Genomic DNA, 16,745 nt, shown 5'->3' with positions numbered 1-16,745 from the left:
TGCATGATACATTTGGAACACTGCAGTTTGTGATCTGTTGCAAGCACCCCTTCCTGCATACACATTTTTTCTTCTTCATGCAAAACCTCCTGCCTCATTAGAAGCACCAACATTTGTGTCATTGGTCTAGAGCCACTTTGTATTTTAGCATTTGCCTGATAGCCACAAGCTATCACAGGCATTTGCATGTAGGCAAGTATAGGTAAAGGTAAAAGGTAAATAACCCCAGACCATTAAGTCCAGTCAAAGACGACTATGGGGTGTGGCGCTCATCTCCGCTTTCAGGCCAAGGGAACCAGCATTTGTCTGCAGACAGCTTTCTGTGTCCATGTGGCCAGCATGACTAAACCGCTTCTGGCACAATGGAACACGGTGACAGAAGCCAGAGCGCATGGAAATGCCGTTTACCTTCCCGCCACAGCGGTACCTATTTATCTACCTGCACTGGTATGTTATGCTTTTGAACTACTAGGTTGGCAGGAGCTGGGGCAAAGCGACAGGAGCTCACCCTGTGGTGCAGATTTGAATGGCTGACCTTACAATCAGCAAGCTCAAGTGTTTCAGTGGTTTAGACCAAGACGCCACCCGCGTCCCAAGTAAGCAAGAATATAAAAATGTATGCAGCTGAATGAGCAATGAGCAGGCTGGCAGAGGAGCGCCTTCTTCTTTACCTAGCATGGAAACTAAGTTGGCTACCAGATTAGAGAAGTTTCCTCTGCTGTACAGAAATGCAGTGAGCTGCTGTCTCTCCTCTGCCAAACCCCAAATAAGCTAGTAATTTTTATGGGTTAATTTACAAAGCTGCTTTACGCTGTTCTTCTTTCTGCCCTGCCCTGCCATTTTCTTTATTATTACTGGTGGATTTGTAGCTATGATCACAGCTGCTCATCTAGAAACTTTGTTAATTTTATCTGGCACTTTCTTTAGGTTGAAGGGGACGGGGGGAAGCAACCCATAACTGTTTCACAATCCATGGACACCATCGCGGGAAAAGCCTATCAAGTGTCAGTAAATGGTACCAATAGATGGCTTTGTGTGTGCAACAGTGTGAATTAAGTTCAAAAATTAAAAAGGGCAAGACTTCAATTTTAGAAGGAGGAAGCACATAAAGATGAGAAACACTTGAAGATTAACATAAGACTTGGGCAGATCTGGGTGAAGCCTTCTAACAAAAAGCTAAGGACATTATGACACTAGCCACCATTAGAGGGCAGCATCGTTGTAGAAATAAACCTCTCATCTTTAGATCACAGATATCTAACCATTTATTATTTTTGTTATGTAGAAAAAGAAAGCATGTTTCTAAGTACAGTGAATTAGGCTGAAAGCAGAAGATTTGGTATCAGCCCCTCCTATTAAAATGTTTTTACCCCGCTATGAATACCTCACCCGCACAACCTAGCCTCCATGCCTACTTTTGTTTGGTGTTAAATTGGATTACAAACTTGGTTTATTAGCTTTAGTTTAACACTTATTATGTTCTAAACTAGAACTAATTACATCCTCTTAAGTGGAAAATCAAATCAGCAGGCCATTTCCTTCTGTGCCTGCAAAATGTCAACACAATGGCATCTTATTTAGATGAGAACCGCCAACATCCCCACCCCCAACCCCCACTTTTTCATCTTCTTCCCAGCTCCCCACTACAGGGGAATTTATGGAAATGGAAACTTGGGCTGTTTCCTTTGTTTGGGGGAAATGCAGATTAAATAAAAACTCAAGGTGGACATTAATCAAATCGGAGAAGATGCACAAAACCCTTTTTCTTTTTTCCCTTCCGTTCAGTTTGTCGTGAAACCAAGAGCAGAGGCCATGCACATCTAGAGCTTATTAAACATCCATCGATGGTTCAGCATCAACATTAAGATTCTCCTGCATATGACTATGATCTCCTTCACGCTTACACACAAAGCCCTCCCCACCGCTCCCCTCTTGGTCTGGTCAAACATATAAAAGCACATTCCCTTAGAATACCAATGAACCATTATGAATCAGGGCTGTCGCCAATTAAAGAAACCTGAGTTGGTAGTTGAGTTTTAATCCATTAAATAATTAAATCTGCATATTATTAAAACAATAATGTTGCTGGGACTGGGAAAGGAGTGCTTTGTTTTTTACATGGCCCATATGTCGCAGGACAAAAACCCATCTTCCTTTATTGTGAGAGTGAAAAAGCAAAGCCTCTTTTAAGACGGTGCCTGCTATCTTCAGCTTTTATAACTATTTACACACACACAGAGAGAACTTTATTGTGGGCCATAGACCCAAACACAGTACAACAATAGAAAATATTAACAGTTATTAGGGTGTAAGTTCGGCCTTGCTATCCAACAGGGAAGCTTTTAGCCTGTACATACTGATTTATGGTATTTTAAATATAATTATATGTCGGGGTGCTAGTTTTGTGGGTGCAATGCACCCATAATTATTGGATTTAGTAAAAATTAGAATTAATCAAAGTTTGATTGTTGTTGTTGTTTAGTCGTTTAGTTGTGTCCAACTCTTCGTGACCCCATGGACCAGAGCACGCCAGGCACTCCTGTCTTGCATTGCCTCCCACAGTTTGGTCAAACTCATGTTCGTAGCTTCGAGAACACTGTCCAACCATCTTGTCCTCTGTCATCCCCTTCTCACAGTTTGATTAAACTGTGCCAAAGGCTGCTAGATGCAACTTATGGTAATGAGTCAGGCCAGCCTGACAGGACTAGCTGAGTATAAGGCACAGAGGAGACAAAGATGGGTGATGCCCATCAGGGAACCTATCGAGAGAGAGAGAGAGAGAGAGAAAAGACTGCCAGACAAAGAGGGGAGACCCTCCTCCAGCTGTGTGTTGATGGGCAGAGACCAAAAGGGTTAGGATTTCAAAGTGGAGGACGTAAGCCAACAGTGGGAAAGTGTCAGTTCTGCAAGTGGTTTGGGAAGCAGAGAAGCAGGGGCAGAACATGATGTGGCTAGAACGTAAGAGACACAGAGCATGGCTTTTTGCTTTTCTTATGAAGGAAGCCAGGCCCTCTTTGGATGTGGATGCTCTGCAATCTCTTCATCTAGGTCCAGGTGTTATATACAGTGCTATCGTTCTAGAAAAAGAGGTGCCACAACTCACCATGAACACCTCTCTTATTCTTATAATGGCAATGGCACCACCTGAAAGTTGCTGGAATGGAGTTCTGGCTGAAAAAAGGCCTGGTTGTATATTTGTGTAAATAAACCATATATAATAAAGACACCACAGTCACTGCTGTGCCTTATTCCCAGAAGGAAACGCAAGCCCTTGTTGAGTGCCGGGGATCCCTGAAATCTCTCGCATCGCTCAGTGGAGATGGAGGTTGCGTGTAACAATATTAATTTGAGCGTTTTTGATTGTTTAGGGTCTCTTTTTAGTCCATTAAAAACACTGTTAATCAATCTAAAACTGAAGGATTAAAGGCTGCTGTCCTAGTATTAACCAACAAGGATCCCACATGCTAAGAAGGAAAGAAAAGAGTGAGCAGGCATTGAAACTGATACATAAATACGTAAAAAGCATCCAAGTGAGGGAAGACAACTTAAGACTAATGAATAAAAAATCCATTGGAGGATGCTCTATGTATTTTGATAGCCTTCTCTTCAATGATGCATTCAGGAGGGAGAACAACTCAGTTTTGAAATGTAAAAGAATTACGGGTGGCAATGTGCTGAGAATTACCTGATTGACATGATCCAACTTGGGGCAAGGCCTTCCGCCATTGTAGGGCTTCTCCCGGAGCCATTTGGACCTGACTTTCACCCCACTGCCACAGGATTTACTGCAGCGAGACCAGTTGGACCATTCGCTGAGCTTGCAGTCCGAGGGGCATGGGATGATGCAAGCTTCCTCGATGTACCCTGAGTGGAGAAAAAGCAACAGCACAATGCCAGGACGTAAGAGCTTTGCTAGAGCAGACCAAAAGCCAAATGAGGCCAGCATCCTGCCCCCCGCAGTAGCTAGCCAGATAGAGGCAATTAGCTTCTCTTGCAGCTGCCTCCCAGCAGCTGGTATTTGGGGGCAGAGACAAACACACAGAGGTTCAGTTTCACTGGCTAATAGACACTGATACCCTATCTCTTCCACAGATTTGGCTAATCCCCATTAAAGCCCTCTAAACTAGTGGCCATCACTACATAAATGAAAAGAGGTACCATGTTTTGTCCTCCCTGAATCGACTGCCCATAATTTCATTGGGTGACACCCCCCCACACACACACATTTTAGCGCTCAGAGAGACAAGGCAAGTATAATGAAGCCCTCCCTCCCATCAATCTACAGTGTGTGCTTTCGGAATTAAAACTCTGGCTTGGCAGGAGTCTTGCGAGCGCAGAAATTTCTTCGTCATTAGGACAATATTGAAATGCAACTAAGAAGCAGATATGCGCACCCAGAGACAGCGCTGGGGTAATATCTGAGCGCCTGCTGCGGTGTCTTATTAGGATTCATGCTCATCTGGTATCTGCCGTTCTCTGACTTTTTGACAGCTGGAACGTAACTGACGCTGCCCTGTCTCTCATTACATCACTGTCACACTCCACAGAGGTATATTGAATGAAAGGTGTCTCGTGAGACAGTCTGCCAGCGCACCCCTCCCACAGCTGAAGCAAGGAATATCTCGTGTTGGTTGCAACATATGTCCACATACCAGCCAGACCAAAGGCGCCTGATCCTCTTGAAAACAGTGAACTTATCTATCGGGTCTAACAGCGGAGGAGAGAGTGTGATCTGCCACATCAATGATCTGCAGATTAACAGCCATCTGCCCTCGCTTGTAATTGTAAGTGCTTTCTCCAAGTGTTGATGGGTTTAAAGGTGATAGTAGTTCGATTAGGCTAAACAAGGGTCTATTGCCACAAGCCTTAGAACTCTCTCCTCACCCCCACCCCACCCCCGCCGCCAGAAGACTTTGATGCAAAAGTACACTTTGCATTATGCGCGGTGTATAAAATATGCGATGTCACTCCCGCTAATTGCGGACACAGGTGGTGGTGGCCGACAGAAATGGAGGCGAAATGGTGCTACTGGGGAACCAGAGGGAGTGATCAGCATGCAAATGGGAAGCCTGAGGTTTGAAAAGTAGAAAAGGGGGGTACACACACCCCTCTCTACAACAGCCCTATGAGGACTGAGAGTGCTCAGCAATCAGGGAATGCTAAGTATCAGCTTGAAAATAAAAAGAAGGAAATTGGCCATAGGGTAAGAAAGATAGAGCATCTTGAACATGGGCAGGCAAACTAAGGCCCGGGGGCTGGATCCGACCCAATCGCCTTCTAAATCTGGCCCGCAGACGGTCTGGGAATCAGCGTGTTTTTACATGAGTAGAATGTGTTATTTAATATGCATTTCTGGGTTATTTGTGGGGCATAGGAATTCATTCATATATTTTTTCCTCAAAATATAGTTCAGCCCCCCGACAAGGACTGAGGGACAGTGGACTGGCCCCCTGCTGAAAAGGTTTGTTGACCCCTGATCTTGAACATCTTGTACTGTCTTAGAAAGGCTGGCTGGCTGGCAACCAAACAAACAGGAACATTCCTTTCAATGAGAGAGGATAGGCTGCAATATTTTACAGGTGCAACTTGTACTTTAAAGTACTGGGGCTTATGGTCAAAGGCCTGTACAACTTCAGCCTGTCAATATGCTAAGACTTTCTTTGGCGGCGCCTCCCCCCCTCCAGGCATCACAAACTAATGTGACGTAAGAATCCATTTAAGCTCCCAGTCTGCAACAGGCTCCCCACCCCTCCTCAAAGCAAGACAGCTCATTAGGAAACAGCTTGGCAGGTCACCCATTATAGTTCTAGAGTATAAAACAACGGGACTGCAATAAAAAGGAATGCGACTGGTAAAAAAAACCACACATCTATTCTTAAACACAAGGAAAGGGTTTCAAAACTTTCATATGTGAGCATCTGGCTACAGAACTGAATTTCACTGTTTTTAAGAGACAAAATATTCATTTATTTAGGGATTTCTACCTGCTCTGGAAGCAGACGTTACACGTAAACCATTGACCTTGAAAACAAAGCACTCAAGGTGGCTATAACACACATGCAATCATGTCTGGTTACTCTTTTTTTTTACCATTCAGTTATTTTTGTACTGTTCTATCCGCTTGCTTCTATAGCAATACAATCCTATGCTCTGTTAATATTGGCGTCACTGGAGAGCTGCAGGATCCTGAACAAACTACACTGCTGTTAGCTGGCCACCAGTACAGCAAAATCCCGTTACCATTTCCTCCCACCTTCTGTTTCTGAGGTTTGGGTATGAGGGCTGATGCTTATGAAATGAAAACCACAAAGGAATGCAACAAACCCCTAAGGGGCAAACATACTGCAAAAAAGGCCAAATTAGAACTAAGCTCAGGGGCTACAGAATGCTGACTTACTATTGGAGAATGGAATGGAATGGAGTATCCTGGGAGAGGGCATGGCTAGTTGACTGGAACACTAATATAAGAGCACTCCACACTGCAGCATTTTATAGCAGACCCCTTTTGTTTCTTGTATTATTGTAGAGGTATGGCAACATGCAGGCATCCGTTGTGTTAAACTGAAGAGCAGAGCAGGCCCATGGCCCTTGCAGAAAAATAATGGGGAGGGATCGAAACGATCCCTTGCATCAATCCCCCTCCCCTTGCACCACCCCCCACCCCCAGAATCTGGAATGTCCTTGGCAGTAAATAATCGGTGCTCTCAAAGTAGGACTGGGAGTTTGAGAGACTTGTTGCAGCATCTTCTCATCCTGGGACCTTAAGATGGGGAAATGGTCCTCTGAGCCCAGTTCTCCTCCTCCCCTGGCTACCTCTAGCCAATTCTCCAAGGATCTTTTTGGCACCAAGCAGAGCTGCTTCTTCACCGCTGAAAGGATTTCGTGCTGAGGAAACTGGCCTCAGAGGAAATGCTTTCACAGTTGGTGCACCTCAGTCAGGGATTCATCACCCCGGGGATTCTTCCAGCAACAAGAGGGGCATAATAAATAAATATCATTCAAAAAAAAAAGATTCTTCTCTCTCTCCTCTTCCAAATTTCTGACAGGTAACTGCTCATCTGCCTCATACAGAAACCTTCCAAGTTGCAGCCCCAAACATATGGAGGCCACCAGGTTGGGGGAGGCTGGTATATATTTCAAAGATTCAGTGCATTCTGTGATCTATACAACATCCTTGTAAGATGAGCCACTTCACTTAGTCATTTATTAAATGTATGGAAGAGGGTGTGGGTGTGTCACATTTGGTACCAAGCTTCTTGAGACTACCACTTGAATATCACCATAGGAAAGAATATGTGGCTATATGATACATGCCAATGTGATAATGTTTGAACAGGCCCTGCATGTTCAAACCCCCCACAGGGCTTAAATCTGATTGCTAATGCCTATGCCCTGCATGGATCACTGCCTTGTCATGGCAAAGGGGCTTGAATAACTCCAAGAAGCTATGAGCTATGCCGTGCAGGGCCACCCAAGGTGGACAGGTCATAGGAATGCCTACCCATAATATGGTGGCACACCACCCCAATCTCTGAGCGAAGCAAGATTCCAGGGGTTGCAGGAGCTCACCAGCGTTCAGTTTCCTCAGAATGAGGGACAGCAGAGACTGTCTTTATGAGATATGGCTTATTTACACATATGTACAACCTGAGCCTATGATGGAGGGGCTCACAGCATTAACAGCCCAAAAGGTCTTCCTTTTCCCATAGCCGTACTTCCTTGGATTCAAGCATGGCTCTCATTCTCTGGCTGCTACAAGCAGCCTGATTCCAGCCCAGTTCTCACACCCAACTCTGACCACTGTCTTCTCACTACCACCCAATTTGCCCTCTGGCACAGAGCAGCTTCATTTCTTATACTAAGGACCCACACTTAGGGGCCGTTAACTCGCCAGGAAACTTGCCTGGCTCCTTCAACAATGGAATCCCCCAAACCCACAACAACACAAACATCTCTGTATCTCTAGTGCAGTATGGGAGACAGAGACTGCAGCAGCAGACATGCTGTAATGGTAATAAACGAATCTCCTAATGCAAAATGAAATCTGAGAAGCAGTTAGGGAGGCAGTATAGAAAAACAAGATACATACTTAGCCAGTGCTTTCAGAAGCATTTAGAACAGGCAAATTTCCAATGCAAGGGAGTAAGTAAGCAAGGACTACAGCAAGTTGGTATCATATGAGCTGTATTTTAAAGATTATTTTTTTTAAAAAAGAAACTCATGCTATTACATTCGTAATTTAAATGATTTAAAATCGCAGTCTAATGCAGCCAATATTTAGTACTTGTGGTCTTTTATTCCAAACTATCTAACTGCAGTATGCCCATTACTATATTAACAGATTGCTTATGTAAGCTCAACTGAACAAGCTTCAGGGGTGCATTGCAACAAGTCTATGGGCATCCTGCCCATGGAAAAGTTAGACGGGACTGAAGACAAAAGCCACACACTCTCTGGAAGCTGGTTTTTTGGCATATGCCAGGGGCTTCCTGGGACTGATCTGTGTTGGCTGATTACGGCACCATTCAAAACTACTTCGATGCACGAGGCATCACACACACACAATACACAGCCAAGAGTGGGGAAGCTGCAGTCCACCAGTGGAAGGTGGAGGGCGCCATTGGGGCTGCCTGACTACAGCCCACTGTCGGCGCTCTCGCTGCTGTCCAGCGGCCGTGAGCAGCTGGGATGGCCAGCGAGTCGTTCACGAGAGACACGTGACACAGACGCCGCCGAGAGGGAGGCGAGGAGGAGCAGAAGAAGCCGTGGCAGCGACTTTGGTGACCCCCGAGCCCGCGTCCCAGCTGTTGTTTCCTTTCTTCAGCCAGTCAGGTTCAGCCCGTGCATTTGTACCCAGAGCCGAAAAGAAATGCCCGCCTTGCCCCAGCAGCGCCACGGCTGAGGGAGAGGAGGCGGCGGCGCCATAGGGCTTAGTGGCTCGTTGTGCCCCGCCAATGCTGGGGCGCCCCTGAGAGGCCGGCGCCCTGGTGCAACGAGCCACTAGCCCCTATAGGAAGGACGCCTCTGACTGCAAATGTTCAAAAGAGGAAAACATGCACCCATCAAAATAATTAAAGTAACTGTTTTGTGATTGTTAGTTAATCTAGGAAAGGTATTTATGGTTATTTCACAGTTCTAATGGACCAACATGGCTTTGGGCAATTAAATATACAAATTTCAGAGAGCTATATAATTTGCATTAAACATTAGCTTTTTATAGCGCATTAAATATTGCACCAAGCAGATTCATAATTTAAACTAAATGAATAAAAACCTGATACTGATAGCAAACATATGTTCTTTGCAGTCCTTTGGATATACCTATAGCTTTGTACTTTCTCCCTATACAGGAGGTACTTTTTCCTATACTATTAGGAAGCAACAGGATAGCTCCTAAGCACTCCTTCTTGCCTTCCTAACAGAAATACCAGACTATCCCCTACCAATGTAACACTTCCTGTTACACCTACATGGATTTTTAGATACAAAGTCCTCTTATAATTCTAGACAATAGCAAATGCTCAGAAAGACTACTATGCCCATCCCAAAGCTGAGAAAATCATAAACTATGCTTTGTTAAATGTATTTACAATGTCATGCGATGTGACTCATGATGAAACTGGACATCTGCAAAATTGGTTAAGTCTCAATTGTAATGGAAAAATACTTAATGCCAGCCTCTTGACCTGATGCTCCCAACAGTTGTACAAGGCATTTATCATCTTTCACATGTGTAGGCCAAATGCTCTTCCATATTTCTGTTTAGTAACACAGACAAAGAAAAATGGATGTAACCACTCATACAGAGGAAAACAAGAGGGACACAGAAGAGCAAATTGCAAGGAGAAATCAGAGGAATGGCAAGGGTGGGAGGTGTATGGGAGGAACAGACGCAGAATGATATGAGAAGAGATAAACATGTGGCCTGTGTCTGCATGTAAGACTAAACCATTATTGATTGAGCCTAACTTCTCTGAGTTTTCATGGGCTCCATCTCCTCTTTCTTCCTCCGACTGGTACAGTTGTAAGGAAGTGATCACAACCTTCAGCTTCAATTTTATATTAGCCTCAGTTCAGCATGTCATCCAAGCCTTGTGGTTAAAACTAACCACGGTTAATTTAAACAAACCAAGTACAAAAACCAAGGTCAAGTCAGCTTGTTTCTATTACCAGTAGTTAAGCTTAATTACTGTTTGTTCAGGTGTGGATGAAATACCAGGCCTGTGGCTAATAATAATAATAATAACAGAAGCAAAAACCTTCTGTTATTAAGAAGAAAGAACAGGGGAGTGGGACTGGATGATGATGATGATGATGATTACCCCACCTATTTGGGTTGGTAAACTCTAAACCATGGTTTTGTGCTACATCTGAACCAGCCCACAGAGTGACCCTATCATAAAAAAGTGGTTATTAAATGAGGTACGGATGAGACATTATGGGAAAAGGACTGACTATGAACACCTTGTTCAGGTACTGGAAGTTGATTCATGAGATCCTCTTGAGCAGAGTTGGAAGGATCTTTCAAAAAATAAAAATAAAAATTCCTTCCAGTAGCACCTTAGAGACCAGCTAAGTTTGTCATAGGTGTGAGCTTTCGTGTGCATGCACACTTCAGTTTCTCATTTTTCCAGTCTTCAGTTCTTCACATTTCTGCAGCAATTTGCAAATTTATTTTTTATTTTTATTTTTTTACAATCCTCATGTAAATTTATTAGCATTTTAATGTGGATTTTGCCTAATAAACACATTTTGGTACAGTTCCGAATAATGCATATGTTTCTGGAAGCAATTTTCTCCAATATAGTGCATTTTTTGTATGTTATTTTTACTAACATATTTTTTATGCACAATGTCCCCAAATATATTTTTTATTTTTTATTTATTTATTTATTTATTTATTATTATTATTATTATTATTATTATTATTATTATTATTATGCATGGCTTGGTTGGATAACTGCATCACAAACTTTGGATAAGTGCAAATTTCAAAAGATGGCTGTTTCTTGTTCTGGAAAGTATGGATTTGATATATTCATCTATAATATGAACTGAACCAAATTCCTCCCTCATCCCTACTCATGAATCACCCAGTTTATATGGGGTACCTAACTTCAACAACTTATCCTTGAAAACGGCACCATGCTAGTTAGCACTATTAAAGGATAAGTGAGTCAGGGAAGCCACAGAATAGATGTGGAGGGACAGCTGTTCAGATGGCAGCCCTATTAAAAGATAAAGTGGGGTGTGTGTGATCTTTTGACATGAAAAGAAGAAAGGGGGGCATGCTGGAAGTGAGCCAAGCTGAGAAAATAAGTACTTAAAAAGAAATGTAATGTAATGAGCTAATGCAGGGGAGGAGGCCAAGTTGTTTTGATTCTTTGACCTATGGGTTTTTTCATGTAAAGCACGGCTGCCTTGAAGAAATTGGACTACAACACCCATTGTTCCTGAACACTGGCTATGCTGGCTGAGGCTGGTGGGAATTAATTGTAGCCCAGCAACATTTACAGGGTCACAGGTAAGTCTCCCCTGATGCAAATGATAAATTAATGTGCATCTGCTTTATATGTGAAAAGAGGATAGGGATGAAATATATTGCTTGCCTATCAAGTCTCAATGTGGCCCTGAAAGCATCACACCGGATCAACAGTTTAAGAATTATACGTGAAAGTCCAGCAAACATAGCACCCCAAATGAATCTGCCACACAACTTAGTCTGCGATCATAAAGGTTTTTTAATATATATTTTTATTCTCTTCCATGGGTTGGATTAAAAGCCAAAAAATATGGGTTGACTATCTCACTATCCCCAGTTTCTTGGGCAGTCTTCTATACAAATTAGTTACAAAGATGGATAATAATGATCCAAGCAGTAAAAATGGGAAAACCTCCAAATAGTAAAAGTAGGAAATGGAGGGAGAGCAGACATGAGCTTTTCTCCAGTAAAATAAAAACCCTCGTTGTAATTCATAAATGACCCAAACGTTTATCATGTTGGACACATTTTCAAAAGATACAAAAAGTGGGTGAAATCAACATTTGCAGCTACACATTTGTAGAAATATAAACTTGGAATTATGCACCCATGTATGATATAGATACTGATATTCCAATATATTTTTGCTTTGTGCAAGCACAGAACTGATCTTCTAGGTTTAGTGAAGGACACCACTTCTTGAATTTCCCTTGACTTTCAAAGGTATTTACAGTCTACCTGACAGTATTTGTATTCATGGCTATGTCACAAGAGCCCATGGAGTGATGAATTGAACAACGGCATGTCTTTTATCTTGTTTTCAGGATTAGCCTCCAAGGCTTCAGCGCCACACAGCAATTGATCTTCTGCATCAGCAGTTTGGTCTCTTCTTTACTGAAGAGAGGCTTCCCTAGTTTTTCATGCTAATGGACACCTCACAGGTCATGACTCACTGTGAGATTAGAAACGATGACACTAGTTAAAATGGCAAGAGAGTCTTCCTTGCACATCAACGTGCTATGATGCAGCAACCAGACACAGACGGAAAAATACAGCACCTTTTGACTCAACTGTTATTGAATTCTCTCATCAACATTTATGATTATCATGCCATCATGACACATTCAAGCCTTTGCAAGAAGGCACTATATCTTTTATTCTAATATCTTGATCCTAAGCATGTTTATTGGGATGCAAGTCTCACCGTTTAAGTGGAAAGTACACCAAAGCAAATGATTTCAGGTTAGTGACAGAACTATTTGCCCTCATCTTCCAATTTGCCATTAGGAAACATCTGGTTTTCCCTACACTGGTTTTCCATACACGAACATAGGCACACTCATAGCAGGTATGATTAAAAGTGAATTCTGGGACCAGCTCTTAAGAGTATAAGGAGAGCTCTGCAGGATCAGATCAAAGGCCCATCTAGTCAGCATCCTGCTCTCGGTGTCCTTTGAGAAGCCCACAAACAGAACACGAGCGCAATAGCGCTCTCCCTATTTTGGCTCCTCAGGAACTGCTATTCATCATATTCTGGAATGAATACTGGAAGTTATTGGCTAGTAACCATTGATATCTCCTATGTCTAATCTTTTGAAGCTACCTAAGTTGGTGGCCATTACTAAAGCTTGCCGTAGCCGCCCTCTACTCATGCCACAATATTATTATGTTGTTGTTGATTTCCCGTTCAACTCATGCTCTTATCATTTCATATTTCTGAGTCTTATGGATTGGGTTCCCCTGCCAATACATTCTTGGCAAACTTGACACCCAACGTCTGCCAGGTGCATGGAGGTCAGGGAAGGGAAGGTGTGCCACAGCCTTTGAAAGACTCAATTTCTACCTGAATCTCACTGGATTTCATTGTATTATAAAAATCACATCAAGAAAGTAAAAAAGCAATAATCTATGCATATCTGAATGTAGTATAATCTTGGGTGCTATTTGAAGCATCTCATGCACATCACACATTTCTTTTAGAAATACTACGGGCTGCCAATCCTGCTAGCTCTGCTTGCCAATCCCATCCACCCACCCCACACCCCTTCACTGTAAGAAAAACGATAGGGCCTAATTTGATCAGTGGAATATTGGGTATCTATCTGGTGGGGGGGGCTTGTGTGTGTCCTGTCAGTTAAGAGGGGCCAACTGCCTCTTCTCGTTTTCTTGCCTCACACTAGCCTCTCATGATGTTGTTTTAGTCTCTCTCAGACATTATGTTATTTTGCTACAGTTTTATTATTAAACCTTGTTTACATTTACACGAGCCACTTACTTTTTCTCAAAGAACAAGGAATTCTGCTGAAGAATGGTGGAATATCCTAAACTTGGGTGAGGGAGGGGATATTCCTAGTTTGCCAGGAGGATTGTTTTTGTTCATCATCATCCCCACCATTACAACATTCACCAAGCCCCCTCCCCTCACAGCTTGCCCCAAATCATCTTTTCCTTTTCCCTGGCAGGCAGGCTGGAAAGGAGGTCAGATCGGCACAGGGTGGGCTTTCCAAAACACCTTGCTCTCCCCCTGTCACCGCTGCTGCAGAGAGCAAGAGAAGAAAGGCGTTTTCAGGGCAGTCTCAAGCAGGTCGGGCGCCCTGGCGCTGAGGGGCAGAGATCGCTCCGGCACCCCCACCCTCACAGGGCGCAGCATGGCTTCCACGCGGCTTTGCTGCGCAGCGCCCCACCTACCGGCCCAGCACCCTGGCGCCCTGCGCCACCGGGAGTCTACCTAGAGCCGGCCCTGGGCGTTTTATTCTCCCTTCTCCCACAGTAACCATCGGCAGTGACCGGCGGGAGAGTGAGAAGGCTTAGAAAGCGTGCCCTGCACCGATCCGCCCACTTGCCTCTAGTTATTTCCTGATCACCCCCAAGGACACTCGCCTGCTGGGGCAGCTCCCCAGCAACCATTCTGCTTTGTTGCTGCTTTCTTCCTCCTTGGCCTCCAACATTGCCGAGGCCGAAATGGCAGCGTGTCAGGTGCACAGCAGCAGCCAAGTAGGATAGCTGATGGGGAGTTGATGCTGGTGGTCATCAAAAGAGGTTCAAAGACTCTCTCAAGGCAAATCTTTAAAAATGTAGTATAAACACTGACAACTGAGAAACACTGGACTGTGAGTGCTCCAATTGGAGAACAGCCTTTACCAAAGCTGCAATGGGCTTTGAAGACGCTCGAACTCAGGACAAAAGGGAGAAACGTGCTAAGAGGAAGGCATGCTTGGCAAATCCACACCGTGATCAACTCCTGCCCAGAAACCAATGTTCCCACTGTGGAAGGACGTGTGGATTCAGAAATGGCCTCCACACAGTCACAGACTCACTTTTAAAACCATGTTTATGGAAGACAATCTTACTCGGCTATGAGTAATCGGAGGAGGAGGAGGAGAAGCCCTGCCCTAGCTGTTCCTCTCTGGCTTGCCTGGGCCACAGCCTGCCACCCACCACCACTCACACTGCTTCCTTGCTCACCTCCTCACCCTCCTGCAGTTCTGCGGTTATGCTGCCGTTTGCATGACCGACAACAATCACAGACAATGATATATTAGAGAGATTGTTCCATCAAGTTCATTAGAGGCAATTTCTCGACAACACTGTACAACATGGAGATGTGGAATTCAATAGTACTGGAGGGAATCAGAATATATTCTCATTTTGTTCACTCAGACCTTGACTTGCTTGTTCATAGCCCACTTTTCTGAATACACGAAATGGCTAAAATCAATTTATCACTTTTGACACGTCAGTGGAAATAATATCGTATTTCATAAGGTACATTGCAAGACAAAGTGGAACTTTAAAAGTCTTTCTTCTGCATTTCTATTTCATTTTACTTTCCCTTCACATAGCTGCAGGGTAGAGTTTGTAAAAAAAGAGACTTTTTAAAATGATGAAAGAGTACACATAAACAATAAAGCAATGTTTGCAACCACATGGATTCTTTTATAGCATCTGAGAGTTTACTATCAGACGCATAAGCAATTAAATAAGAAATTCAGCACTTCACATGGATACTCCCAACAGCTGTTCTAGAAACATTCACCGATGCACAGATATTCCCCTCTAATCCCCTGCCTAAGCCTTGCAACCACACAGAGCTTTGTAGAGTCAGCACAAATCAATGTATCTCATTTAATTAATGCTAAAGGGGGAAATAATCTCCCACTAATAAGGCAGCAGACAAGCCATCCTGGACTGGTTGACTGTGCCTGAGGTCTTAAAAAATAAACCGACATGAATTAAGAAGTGCATTATGACCTATATAAAAACGTTAAATCTCTCTGCTGCATCAGAGTGCTGACCAAGAGAAGAGTTACAAGAGAAGACGGTCATAATCCTCAATGGACCGATTATAGAGTAGCATCCTGGAATTACAATGGGAAAAGTTGCCTGCCGTCATCCAGTAAACAGCAATGGCTGTGGTAATTTCCTCTGGACAGGGTTCACATGCCATGCCGGTGCAATGGGCTGCAGAAGTTAGAAATACACACTCAGATTTATTTGAGTAGCACTGGTACTGGGAATACGGCGAGAACAGAGATTATGCTGTCAAAAGTGCTACAGCCAACACTGATGACCTGATTGTCTATTATCCATACATCAGTGTTGCCCAAACTTTTCATAGAACCATAGAACTGTAGAGATGAAAGGGACCCCAAGGTTCATCTAGTCCAGCCCCCTGCAATGCAGGAATCACACCAAGGAGTCCTCATCAGTGGTGGTTCCTCTCCACTAGACTCTGCCAACAGAGGTGAGTCTATGCTCCATTCAAACTCCTGCAGCTGCCACTGACATGTGGTGTATGTGTTTAGCATTACAATCCTAGCCTTATAGGACTAAATATGGGCACTAGGTTGATGTTGGTTTGTTTTATGATCAAGCAAAGCTTAAGGAAGGACTAAATCTATTAAGGCATGCATGTCCCCACATTTTATAAGGTTTTTAAAAAATATGGTTGGGATGGTCAAAATGTGTATTATATATTATTTGTATTATAAATGGCTTTTAAAATTGGCTGGAGGGACTAAAAAGAGGGATAGTTTTGGATCAGAGTGGTTTGATTTTGTAGCGCATGGGAATAAGAAAACTAATGATGTAATGCCGCCAACTCATAAGCTACTTTGTGGAACTCATAGTTGTTTACGCTGAAGGAACCATAAGAATAATCATGATGCTTTATACTGTAATTTGTGTGTGATTTTTGCTGTGGGTATTATTCTCTGAAACTGAAGCTTAGTTATGTTTTAAGTTGTGTTTTTAAAGGTAAAAT

The 16,745-nt window shown here is 43.4% G+C and overlaps 1 protein-coding gene across 2 annotated transcripts in view; it reads right to left on the bottom strand.

Annotated features, from left to right (window-relative positions):
• Positions 1–16,745, bottom strand: part of THSD7A (thrombospondin type 1 domain containing 7A) — a 277,260-nt gene that overhangs the window by 29,779 nt on the left and 230,736 nt on the right. For both annotated transcript variants that reach the window (XM_035129456.2, XM_060280749.1), the window contains one exon: positions 3,686–3,864. In XM_035129456.2, coding sequence (XP_034985347.2) covers positions 3,686–3,864 — 179 coding nt within the window. The remainder of the gene's footprint in view (positions 1–3,685; positions 3,865–16,745) is intronic.

Source organism: Zootoca vivipara, chromosome 12, assembly GCF_963506605.1.
Source record: "Zootoca vivipara chromosome 12, rZooViv1.1, whole genome shotgun sequence".
Taxonomy (NCBI): Eukaryota; Metazoa; Chordata; class Lepidosauria; order Squamata; family Lacertidae; genus Zootoca; species Zootoca vivipara.
Note: the sequence above shows the minus strand (reverse complement) of the source record. Positions and strands in the feature narration are given on the sequence as shown.